This window comes from Salvelinus sp. IW2-2015, unplaced genomic scaffold (genome assembly GCF_002910315.2).
Source record: "Salvelinus sp. IW2-2015 unplaced genomic scaffold, ASM291031v2 Un_scaffold1490, whole genome shotgun sequence".
In the NCBI taxonomy this organism is placed as follows: Eukaryota; Metazoa; Chordata; class Actinopteri; order Salmoniformes; family Salmonidae; genus Salvelinus; species Salvelinus sp. IW2-2015.
The window spans coordinates 61,081-74,128 of NW_019942941.1; the positions used below are offsets into that span (position 1 = coordinate 61,081).

At 44.7% G+C, this 13,048-nt stretch overlaps 1 protein-coding gene across 1 annotated transcript in view; it reads right to left on the bottom strand.

Moving 5' to 3' along the window:
- Positions 1–9,975, bottom strand: part of LOC112070994 (dendritic cell-specific transmembrane protein-like) — a 33,459-nt gene extending 23,484 nt beyond the window's left edge. Inside the window, exons 1-3 of the mRNA XM_070439204.1 lie at positions 9,329–9,975; positions 8,311–8,983; positions 7,742–7,860 (exon numbers count right to left, since the gene is read on the bottom strand). Coding sequence (XP_070295305.1) covers positions 7,742–7,860; positions 8,311–8,983; positions 9,329–9,699 — 1,163 coding nt within the window. The 5' untranslated portion in view covers positions 9,700–9,975. The remainder of the gene's footprint in view (positions 1–7,741; positions 7,861–8,310; positions 8,984–9,328) is intronic.
- Positions 9,976–13,048: the final 3,073 nt, after the last annotated feature.

Below are 13,048 nucleotides of genomic sequence, written 5' to 3' on the forward strand. Positions count from 1 at the left end.
AGTGGGGCTCGGTGCCTTAGGCAGTCGATGGCGACTGTGAGTCGCCGTGCATAATCGCAGCACGCAAACTAGGACCCACGCGTTGTCTGGGGCAGTAGAGTGTAAGGAGGCCTCATGTAGAGAGACGTAGTAAATGGAGAAGCAGAGAGAAGCCATGACGAGAGAGAGAGAAGAGAGAGAAGAGAGAGAGAAGAAGAGAGAGAGAGAGAGAGAGAGAGAGGCAGAGAGAGTAGAGAAGAGAGAGGAACATGCCAGAGACGCCAGAGAGAGGAGGGACAGGACGAGTCGGCTCGTCAGTAGTGTTATGTGACAGAGCTCGGACGGGAGGCACTGGTATAAGAGAAGAGAGAGACCAGGGATGTAGACCAGAGATCACGTGCCACAAGAACCATGATGCTGGCGACCAGCCGGCCGATCCTCAGAGGCCTTTTCCTGATTTGGAGACTAGAGGAGCAGAGAAAGGCTTCATATGAGTGCGTAGAGAGAGGACGCCTGCGTCAAGCGAGGGTAATCCTCAACACCCGCGACCCAGCCGATGTCGGTCTGTTGGAACGGCTGTGTTCCACTGTATGTCTTCAGGCACGAGCGGCCACAATCAGGAACACGCTCGGCACATACTTAGAGCCAGAGGTTATAGGCGGGCCCGCAGGGCGGTCGGGCCAAGACGGCCGGTTGGGGCGCTGATCGGACATTACTAGCGGCTACCTAGGCATTTTACCTTTTCCCTTGACCCTGAGACCCGTTGGCGGCACCCCAGGGCACGCATATGCCACGGCTTACCCAGCATCTTCTACCCTGACTTCGTCCTTGCAGCCCCGTGGAGCGGACTTTTGTTTGTTCACTCTACTTCGTGTTCGTCACCCATTGTACTGTATGCTCCACTGTGCATAATGCGGCTAGATCATTGCAGGCCTATGTCTGTGTCCTAAGCTCTCTGCCAAATCCCGCCCTTGCTACTAGATGATGGCAAGGTGCGAGGCTGAGGTGTGCATGCGACAAGAGAGCACATGTGTCTGTTTTTTCTCTGAACAAGGGCAGATTTTGCCATGCCACTGGCAGACAGCTTCTCAGAAACCTTGGTAGTTAGCATCTGTTTTTTTAGCTGCCCACTTGTCAACGCTGACACTAGTCCTTTTTTAGTCTTCTGTGTTTGGTTATGGTCAAGAGGGCGTGAAGTTTGGGGTGGGCATTCTTAATGTTTTTTTTTTCTCCCTTGTTTTCTTTCTCTATGTGGTTTAGGCCTGGATATGGTTCCCATAGAGGCAGCTGTCTTTGTTGTCTTGATGAGACCATACTTACGGTAGCGCTTTACACCTGGTGTTTGTGGGTAGTTGTTTTCCTTGTTTTTGTAGTTTGCAACCTTTCAGGACTGTTTTCGATTTTCACATTTCTTAGCATTCACCTTTGTTATTTTTGTATTTCGTGTTCCGTTAATAATAATTATCCATGGACACTATCACGCTGCGTTTTGGTCCATCTTTCTCTCCGCGTGAAGAATCGTTCACAACATCGGAGTTTTGACTAGGACATGCACCCACAAAGGGTGCATCTTGGGTATAGTCCCTGTCTGTATCTTTTTGTTGCTAGGGCAGCAACTCAGGAGTAAGACTCACATGTTGTAATGTCCGCAGGTTGTGATTTTGACTTTTGTCTACCACTGTTATCTGGCGATTAAAATTTGTTATGATTTATCACGTGCACATTGGAGATGTATTCCTTACTTTGGTAATACAATAACAGCCCAGATGGACAACACGAGGTTTGTTGGGCCATTCAAGCTCTCGGAGTTTTGTTCAACCAAAGTGTCAAAGAAGGGCAGACGTATACAGGAATGGGTCGTAATGTTGCAGAGGTGGATCAGAGAACTTACCCACCCAGCATGCAGAGCCGATCACATTGAACTATAATAGACGAGAAAGAGACGTGCGGCCCAAGAATTGACTTCTGAAGCACTCCAATAGAGTGCCATCCGGCACACCCCCATTGAGACAGAACTACCTACGAGATAGTTGGTCCACAGGCACCTCCGATTTGACACACTGCAAACTCTTGCAGAGTTATGGTGGATCCAGAGTGCAGGCAGTCCATTTGAGAACAGGCTGTTGCATCCCTGCCGAACAAGGGGTGATTGACCAGAGCGAAGCCTTGGCAGGTCGTGAAGACCAGGCTGCCGTACTGTGCTGACCAGCTTAGACCATAGACTGAACGGGATGGTACGGTGGGTTCCGGAGTTAAATGGGTTCTGGATTGTGTTAACTTGGCTTTCGAAGACTTTAGAAAGGCAGGGTAGGATCGAATAGGTCTGTACATTTGGGTCTAGATGTCTCCCCTTTGAAGAGGATGACTGCGGCAGCTTTCCAATCTTTAGGGATCTCAGACGATATGAGAGGTGAACGGCTAGTAATAGGTTTGCACACATTGCGGTGGATAATTTGGAAAGAGAGGGTCCAGATTGTCTAGGCCAGCAGATTTGTAGTGGTCCAGATTTTGCAGCTGTTTCAGCATCAGCTGTCTGGATTTGGGTGAGGAGAAGTGTCTTGGGCAAGTTGCTTTGGGGGTAAGAGCTGTTGGCCGGGGTAGGGGTAGCCAGGTGGAAAGCATGGCCAGCCGTAGATTCTTATTGAAGTTTCGCATTATCGTAGATTTATTGGTAGTGACAGTGTTTTCTAGCCTCAGTGCAGTGGCCATATGGGAGGAGGTGCTCTTATCTCCATGGACTTACATTGTGCCAGCAATTTTGAGTTTGTGCTACCAGGATGCAAATTTCTGTTAGGAAGCAAAAGCTATCTTTTTCTAACTGCCAAGTATATTGGTTCTAACTTCCCTGAAAAGCTGGATATTGCGGAGGCTATTCGATGCAATAGCGTACACCACAGAATGTTTTGTACTGGTCAGGGCAGTCAAGTCTGGAGTGAACCAAGGGATATATCTGTTCTTAGTTCAACATTTTTTGAATGGGGCATGCTTATTTAAGTATGTGAGGAAGCATTTTTTAAAGATTACACCAGGCATTCTCTACTGACGGAATGAGGTCAATCCTTCCAGTACCCGGCCGGTCAATTAGAAAGGCCTGCTCGCTGAAGTGTTTTAGGGAGCGTTTGACAGTGATGAGTCATTGTCGTTTGACAGTGGACCATTACGGACGCAGGCAATGGGCAGTGATCGCTGCGTCTCGGTTGAAGCAGCAGCGGTGTATTTGAGGGCAGGTTGGTCAGGATGATATCTATGGGGTGCCCGTGTTTACGGATTTAGGGTTGTACCTAGTAGGTTTCTTGATAATTGTGTGAGATTGAGGGCTCTGTTTAGATTTTTGGACGGCCCGGGTGTTATCATATCCCAGTTTAGGTCCCTACAGTACGACTTTGAAGATAATGGGGGCAATTATTCACATATGGTGTCCAGGGAACAGCTGTGGCTGAGGGGGTCTATGTCAAGCGGCAACAGTGAGAGACTTATTTCTGGAAGGTGGATTTTTAAGTAGAAGCTCGAAGTGTTTGGGCACAGACCTGAATAGTATGATATAAGCTATCACAGGTTTGATCAGGAGAGCTAGACAACAACGGGTAATGGCGATGAATAGGAAGAGATGGTCAGTTGGTACACACAGGCCTGAGTTCGAGGCTGGGTCCGACAGGTAACAAATTAGGTACGTGTTATTGAAACAGTCCAGGGGACATCAGCTGTGGAGCCGAGTGATAATAGGGTCAAAAGAGCGCAATAGGGGAGTCAGGGTGCTTTTGGTAGTCACTACTACGCTAGGCGAGCAGGGGACACAGCATTCAGAAAAGCTAGCGGGCCGGGGCTAGCAGCTGGTTCTTTGTTGACATCGTAACAGAATAGCCGTTTTCAGATCACATCGGGCGATCACGTCGGCAGTCCACTCGTGATGGATCGGGGGGGCTCCGTGTCGACAATAAGGGTCCAGGCCAATTGGCAAAGAGATATTGTAGCCCTATAATTAGCTGGTATATTGGCCTAGCTAAAGTATAACTGGTGCTTGCTTCACTGACATTTTCATCCCCTCCCTGTCTGAATCTGTAATACGAACATGGTTCAAGCAGACCCACCATAGTCCCTGTGTCCAAGACACTAAGGTAACCTGCCTAAATGAACTACCAACCGTAGCATCCACGTCAGTAACCATGAAATGCTTTGAAAGGCTGGTCATGGCTCACATCAACACCATTATCCTTAGACCCACTCCAATTTGCATACCACACCAACATATCCACAGATGATTCAATCTCTATTGCACTCCACACTGCCCTTTCACACCTGGACAAAAGGAACACCTACAGTGGGGAGAACAAGTATTGATACACTGCCGATTTTGCAGGTTTTCCTACTTACAAAGCATGTAGAGGTCTGTAATTTTTATCATAGGTACACTTCAACGTTGAGAGGCGGAATCTAAAACAAAAATCCAGAAAATCACATTGTTGATTTTTAAGTAATTAATTTGCATTTTATTGCATGACATAAGTATTTGATCACTCTACCAACCAGTAAGATTCCGGCTCTCACAGACCTGTTAGTTTTTACTTTAAGAAGCCCTCCTGTTTCCACTCATTACCTGTATTAACTGCACTGTTGAACTCGTTACCTGTATAAAGACCCCTGTCCACACACTCAAATCAACGACTCCAACCTCTCCACAATGGCAGACCAGAAAGCTGTGTAGGACATCAGGGATAAAATTGTAGACCTGCACAAGGCTGGGATGGGCTACAGGACAATAGGCAAGCAGCTTGGTGAGACTACCAACTGTTGGCGCAATTATTAGAAAATGAAAGAAGTTCAAGATGACGGTCAATCACCCTCGTCTGGGGCTCCATGCAAGATCTACCTCGTGGGGCATCAATGATCATGAGGAAGGTGAGGGATCAGCCCAGAACTACACGGCAGGACCTGGTCAATGACCTGAAGAGAGCTGGACCACAGTCTCAAAGAAAACCATTAGTAACACATTACGCCGTCATGGATTAAAATACTGCAGCGCACGCAAGGTCCCCCTGCTCAAGCCAGCGCATGTCCAGGCCCGTCTGAAGTTTGCCAATGACCATCTGGATGATCCAGAGGAGGAATGGGTGAAGTCATGTGGTCGATGAGACAAAAATAGAGCTTTTTGGTCTAAACTCCACTCGCGTGTTTGGAGGAAAAGAAGCATGAGTACAGCCCAAGAACACCATCCCATCGTGAAGCATGGAGGTGGAAACATCATTCTTTTGGGATGCTTTTCTGCAAAGGGGACAGGACGACTGCACCGTATGAGGGGAGATGGATGGGGCATGTATCGCGAGATCTTGGCCAACAACCTCCTTCCCTCAGTAAGAGCATTGAAGATGGGTCGTGGCTGGGTCTCCCAGCATGACAACGACCCGCAACACACACCAGGGCAACTAAGGAGTGGCTCCGTAAGAAGCATCTCAAGGTCCGGAGTGGCCTAGCCAGTCTCCAGACCTGAACCCAATAGAAATCTTTGGAGGGAGCTGAAAGTCCGTATTGCCCAGCGACAGCCCGAAACCTGAAGGATCTGGAGAGGTCTGTATGGAGGAGTGGGCCAAAATCCCTGCTGCAGTGTGTGCAACCTGGTCAAGACTACAGGAAACGTATGATCTCTGTATTGCAACAAAGGTTTCTGTACTAAATTATTAAGTTCTGCTTTTCTGATGTATCAAATACTTATGTCATGCAATAAAATGCTAATTAATTACTTAAAAATCATACAATGTGATTTTCTGGATTTTTGTTTTAGATTCCGTCTCTCACAATTGAAGTGTACCTATGATAAAAATTACAGACCTCTACATGCTTTGAAAGTAGGAAAACCTGCAAATCGGCAGTGTATCAAATACTTGTTCTCCCACTGTATGTGAGAATGCTATTCATTGACTACAGCTAAACTCCTCCCTCTGCAACTGGATCCTGGACTTCCTGATGGGCCGCCCAGGTGGTAAGGGTAGGTAACAACACATCAGCCAAGCTGATCCTCAACACAGGGGCCCCTCAGGGGTGCGTGCTCAGTCTCCTCCTGTACTCCTGTTCTACTACATGTACTACATGTACTGCTGCTCTGAACTATTGTTATTCTTATCTCTTACTTTTTAATTATTTGATTTATTTTCAGTATTTAATTTTTAGTATTTACATTTTTGTAATTTTTTATTATTGTAATTTTTATTCTTTTTTTCTTTTTCTTTTTTGGTAATTTTTAAAACTACTTTGTTGGTTTAAGGACTTGTAAGTAAGCATTTTCACTGTAAGGTCTACACCTGTTGTATCAGCGCATGTGACAAATACAATTTGATTTGTTTTGACCATGGACGTCATTGTTTTAACGCTATTAGCAGTTGCGCTAACGCTAGATAGCACTTTATTCAAACTGCATGCAGAGACATAAAAATGCTATCCACGAGTTCATCTGACTCTGGGCCAAAATCCCAAAGTATCCATTTAGTTATATGAAGCTAAATGAGATGTTACATGAAGCTAATATGATATGAAGTTATATTGAAACAAATGAAGTTATAGGAAGCTAATATGATTGAACCCGTACTTGTTTTAGCAGTCTCAGCAGAGCAGTCCTCTTCGTTGGAGGCCTCATCTTGGCTCTTTTGTGGCTGATCTTAGCATGGAGTTGCTGCACCTCTGGTCTGCGTTGTCGTTGTAGAACTGTTCTGAGACCAGTAGTTTGAGCTGACCCATCTTGGCAGACAGCAGGACTAGGACCAGTAGAACAACCAGGATAACAGCACAGGGGGACCAGAGACCTGGAGACCAACAGGGAGGGTTGGGATTAGGGTTATCAGGTCTAGGACCAGTGTATAACAGACAGGGGGACCACAGACCTGGAGACCAACAGGGAGGGTTGGGATTAGGGTTATCAGGTCTAGGACCAGTGTATAACAGACAGGGGACCACAGACCTGGAGACCAACAGGGAGGGTTGGGATTAGGGTTATCAGGTCTAGGACAGTGTATAACAGACAGGGGGACCACAGACCTGGAGACCAACAGGGAGGGTTGGGATTAGGGTTATCAGGTCTAGGACCAGTGTATAACAGACAGGGGGACCACAGACCTGGAGACCAACAGGGAGGGTTGGGATTAGGTTATCAGGTCTAGAACCAGTGTATAACAGACAGGCCGACCACAGACCTGGAGACCAACAGGGGAAGGTTTGGGATTAGGGTTATCAGGTCTAGAACCAGTGTATAACAGACAGGCCGACCACAGACCTGGAGACAGTACTCGCAACTACCTTCTTTTGTCACCGTACAGGTACCGTCCCGAAGTGCAATTTCAACTGTCCCAAACTGAACTTGAACAGTCCCAAAATATGTTTTTATATGCCAACATGGGTCTAGGTAATTTGCAGTGCTTTTAAAGTAGTTTGGGTATTTCTGAGATACAGTCTATATTACATAAACTTAATTTGATGAGAAAAATATTTGGCATCTTAATGAATGTTATGTTTTTATTTGTTTAACTAGGCAAGTCAGTTAAGAACTGACTTTTTTATTTACAATGAAGGCCTACCCCAGCCAAACCCTAAACCAGATGACGCTGGGCCAATTGTGTGCCTCCCTTTGGGACTCCCAATGATGGCTGGTTGTGATACAGCCTGGAATCGAACCAGGGACTGTAGTGGTGCCTCTTGCACTGAGATGCAGTGCCTTAGACCACTGCGCCACTCGGGAGCCCATCGGTCTAGGACACGTAGATAACAGGCGAACACAGACCTGGAGAGGAGCAGGGAGGGCTGGGGAAGGCAATCCTCCTGAAAGATGGTGTAGGTGTAGGAGAAATCCTCCAAGATGACTCCCCCTGGGAGAGGGATAAACACAATGCTGTTGTCTTCCTGATGAATGGGAAAGAGATAAAAAGAGATTGATGCCAGCCTTTGACCTYACCTAGCTAGCATTAGGGTTAGGGTTGGAGCTGGAATTATGTAGGTTTTAAACCATCTCTGGAGGAGTATCTCATTAAAGTGTTACCAAGAAGTTCTATAATCCTATTAAAATCAAACATTTCAAATAAAATTAAGTACAATTGTATTTGTCAAATGCCCTCAACCAACAATGCAGTTTTAAGAAAATATAGTTAAGAAAATATTTAATATTTAATAAATAAACTAAAGTAAAATAAATATATATATACAAATGTACCGACATGACATTGTACGGTTTTCTGAACCTCCAAGCATTACAAAGTTTAAGGTTCATCTTTAGGTTAATGCTGAATGGTTCTAGTTCGACTCACGTTTAGGTTCATCTTTAGGTTAATGCTGAATGGTTCTAGTTCTACTCACGTTTAGGTTCATCTTTAGGTTAATGCTGAATGGTTTCAGTTCCAGAAGGTGTTTGTTGATAATCAGAATGAGCCAGTAGAGCAGTGCGTCCAGGGAGATGAATAAGAGCCAGGTTGGGAGGTGGGTGAGCATTGGAACCAGGAACCAGAGCATGGTGTAGCCCTCTCTCCGTGTGAAGCGGGCAGAGGGGATAGAGCGGAACTGATCTGCCTCCTCTGGGCTCAGAGGGAGGAGGTAGGGCTTCCCCTCAGCTCTCTGTTGATCATCGTATCTAATAAACCTGCTGGTGATGAAAGTGTTCTGGTACTTGAGGTTGAAGAAGTAATTTCTGAGGAACAGGGTAGTGGTGATGATGACCAGGGTGACCCCTAGTACCGGGACTGCTCTCTGGAACACAGCCATCACCAGGTCGATGCTCACCTCAGCGCTCTTCGTTGTTGTGTTCAGTGTCCGGACAGCATCCTGAAGTTTCACCGTCAGATCGTTGGACTCAACTCTGGGTTCGACGGTGAACGTTGGCTCGAATTTGAAAACTCCAATGTTCATGAACGTGTTGAGCTTCTCGCCCACCCACCTCAGCAGTTTGACATAGTTACCGATTGGGCTGACATCCATCGACACTCTCTTCTTCTCCAGGTTACACAACAGACTGCTGGACACCTCTCTGAGGTTTCTGATGAATGAATGGATGAATAAATTGATTACTAAATGGATGGATGCATGGATAAAAAAAATTACAGATGGAATTAAAATGTTTCCTTGCGCTGTTTGCATTGTGACCAGATTTCCCTGAATGCAAATTATTTGACAGATTGTTTTGAAAATATTTGCAGAGTTGTGATGTTTAACTCGATGCGTCTTAACCACATGGATTTAAATAAATAACTTTCATAGCTCTTCAACAAAGAACGCCACTAAGTTGTTTTTAGTTTAACCTTCCTTTCACTAGGTAATCAGTTAAGAACAAATTCTTATTTACAATTGGTATTTTATTAGGATCCCCATTACCCTAACCCACCTTAAGGTGTTCTGGACATTCCAGAGGATCACCAGCCCAGTGCCTGCCGTCAGAAGCAGGTTCCTGCCCTGCTCCATAGTGCAGGAGATGAGGAACAGCAAGGAGAAGCAGCGGACTCTCTTGGAGCAGAACAGGCCAGCCGTCAACAGGAGGGAGCAGCAGCCTGAGGTGACTCCACACACCACTAGGCTGTAGTTCAGAGAGAAGTAGAGGCCCAGTAGGAGGGCCCCTCCCAAGGCCAGGCTCAGGGTCAGGCAGCTGAGGAAGTGGAGGAGGATATGTCTCCAGCCCTTCCTGTGGTCCGAGGTGTAGAGAAGGACCATCGTGGACCAGACCCGGAACAGAGCCAGCCTCTCAAATTGGGATGGCATTGTAGTAGGAGGAGCAGGTTGAGTGTTTGGAGAACAGGTCCAAAATGAAGAGCAAAATAATATTGAGAAATAAGTGAAATAAGATCCAGTGGCACACTCCTCTTCACTCTGACGCTACCTCTCTATGACTGTCAGACTGCTTTTAAAGGAACAGTATGTGAATCGCCTAACCATAATTGCACTAATCTAATCATAGAAGCAGGTTTTGACATGTCATGTCCTGTAATGATGTGTGTAATGGTCTGTTGTGTATTGCTGTAATGGTTTGTGGGAGGATGTCTTGGTTTGGTTCCAACTTCAAGACATGCAGAGAAAAGCATGTCTTGACAACTGATAACTTAGCGAGGCAAATACCACTTCCTTAATTGTATGACAAATCAACTCTAGATCAGTAGCCTTTATCARTCCTTCTGTAGTGTCTATTGACAACAACCTGTTGTCACGTTCCTGACCTGTTTTCCCTTGTTTTTGTATTTGTTTAGTATGGTCAGGARGTGAGCTGGGTGGGCATTCTATGTTATGTGTTTCTATGTTGGGTGCTTTTCAATTAGCCTGATATGGTTCTCAATCAGGGGCAGGTGTTTTACGTTTCCTCTGATTGAGAACCATATTAAGGTAGGCTGTTCACACTGTTTGTTTGTGGGTGATTGTCTTCCGTGTCAGTTTATGTACCACACGGGACTGTTTCGTTTGTCTATGTCTATGTTGCATGTGTGCACGTAGTTTGTTTAGCTTCACGATCGTTTGTTGTTTTTGTTCYTTTGTAAGTGTTTTGTTTGTCTTCATTAAAGAAGATGTATTTCTCTCACGCTGCGCCTTGGTCCACTCTTCCTCAAAGTTACGACGATCGTGACACCTGTCATCTAATTATATACAGGCTAGTTCACAAAGAAACACAAAAAGTAGGATATTAATGTAATTTGTCTCAAAACAAGAAACAATTCAAAAAATATATTGTGGCATTTACCTATTTCCATCTAGCATAGGTGACCCGATTCAGGAAACTAGGCGAATGTCGCAAGTCACGACTTCACAGGAGAGCTGTTTGAACATAAAAAATATATTTTTATCAAAATGCGTTTTTCGGCAGAAATGCCTTCTSGAACATGTGAACATTCATGTGCCTTAATATCAAACTTGTATGCCATCTGTAAATACAAATAAAAGTGGTAAATTACGCGCCTAGTTGGTTTAGCCACAGAGAAAGTGAGAAACCTTCCAGCTAGCCATGATTGGCTGAGATAATGAGTGGGCTGAACATGCCGAGAGATGAGTTTGGATTGGTCTGCCATATAGCACGCGTTTGTCTATTGGAGCTGGTCAGTATGTATAGGTAATCGTGTTAAAACCTGCTTTAAAAAAATATATATTGCGTAGTTAAACTGCATAAACCTAATGTCAAGTTAATGTGTACTGTTAGCCAGCTAACGTTATGTGTATGCTCTCCACTTTCTGGAGGACCYYGTTTTGAAATCAGTGGAATTCGAGTATGATAGCTAAGGAGATGGAGAAAACATCAGTCTGGATTACGTGTCAAACTAAGGGCAACCATGCATGGCATCAGACAGGAGATGTGTCCAACCATGATGTATACTGGTAAAATWGTCTAGCTAGCTACATTTTCAGATATTACACGTTTCTAATTTTGATAGAAAGTGGTTTCATTTCAAGTTGACTGTTCGCTAGCTAACGTTAGCTGGCTGGGTCGCTAGCTAACGTTAGGTATGATCTTATTCTTTATATCTCAGACACATTTGCTTAACTAGTCATAGCCATAGAACCTGGTTGGTTAGCTACCTGCAGATTCATGCAGGGTAGTAACGTCATAAGTTGTGATTATGGTCCATTGTTTAGCTAGCTACCTACACGTCTTAACAAAAGACTCCACTCTAATTTTGACATAGCATTTTCATTTCAAGATAGTGTACAGTTAGCTAGCTAGCTAACGTTAGCTGGCTGGGTCGCTAGCTAACGTTAGGTATGATCTTATTCTTTATATCTCAGACACATTTGCTTAACTAGTCATAGCCATAGAACCTGGTTGGTTAGCTACCTGCAGATTCATGCAGGGTAGTAACGTCATAAGTTGTGATTATGGTCCATTGTTTAGCTAGCTACCTACACGTCTTAACAAAAGACTCCACTCTAATTTTGACATAGCATTTTCATTTCAAGATAGTGTACAGTTAGCTAGCTAGCTAACGTTAGCTGGCTGGCTCGCTAACTAACATTACYTAATGCTTMGGGATTCATTGTTTACCGAGCTAGCTATCTAGCTACATGTCTTAACAAAAGACTCTRGTCTTAGTGTGCCAGAGTGCAGAATAACTGCTTAATTTCTGAACACTCAACACCCGTTGAATATGTCCGGTGTCAGTTACCATTGGCAACAAAGCGTAATTCAATTGTTGCCAGCAGCACAGTTACAGTCACCAACGCTCTGGATAACATGAAAACAGCCTAACCTAGCCTCTGCTAGGGTGAGTAAAATGGTCAGAGTGGGGTGCTCTCTCATTATGTGTCTGGAAGTAGTTACCCAATGTTATCCAGTTAGCTTGGGTGCTTGACTGTTTTTGTGAGGTCAGAGCTTTCAGAATAACCCTACTTATTGGCCAGAGCGTCCAGTGTGCGCTCTGAACGCAAAAACGCTCTGAATTTACAGACAATCTGACAGCAGTCACCAATGCTCTGGATAACATACCAGCCTAACCAGCCCTGCTAGGGCGAATAATGTTCAGTGAACTGTTCTCTCTCGCTGGCTGTCTGTCTGTCTGTCTGTCTGTCTGTCTGTCTGTCTGTCTGTCTGTCTGTCTGTCTGTCTGTCTGTCTGTGATAGTAGCTGGCAAGTTAGTACAGAACTGTTGGATCAACCATTAAAGAGATGGGTGGGGCTAAGGCTTAAGAGGGTGTGAACGATGCTGAATGGGTGTAGACAAAGAAGGGCTCTCCAATAGTAGTACCAATACATTCAAATGTCATTTTCTCAAAAGTGAGTTTACAAATTGATCGACTTTCAAAGCAGAATTACTTTCTCATTGTTCCTCAACTGTAGTGTATGATGTACCATTTTGTAGCTCTGAGTCTSTACTTTTWTGTAAAAAACAGAAATGCAAATGTCGCTACATCCTTGTCTGAAAGATGGTGGTTTATTTATTTCATTAAACTGAACAGCAGAAAGTCCATTGTAGGGTATTCAACCCTTGACTCTCTCATTCATCAACTCTATCAACCCATGGGATCCTTTTAATTTTATTTTATAACTTCCTTTATAACAATATTATATWTTTTTTAATATGTAAATGTTGGTCATTTAACAGACACTCTTATAGAACCACCAGACTACTGATAC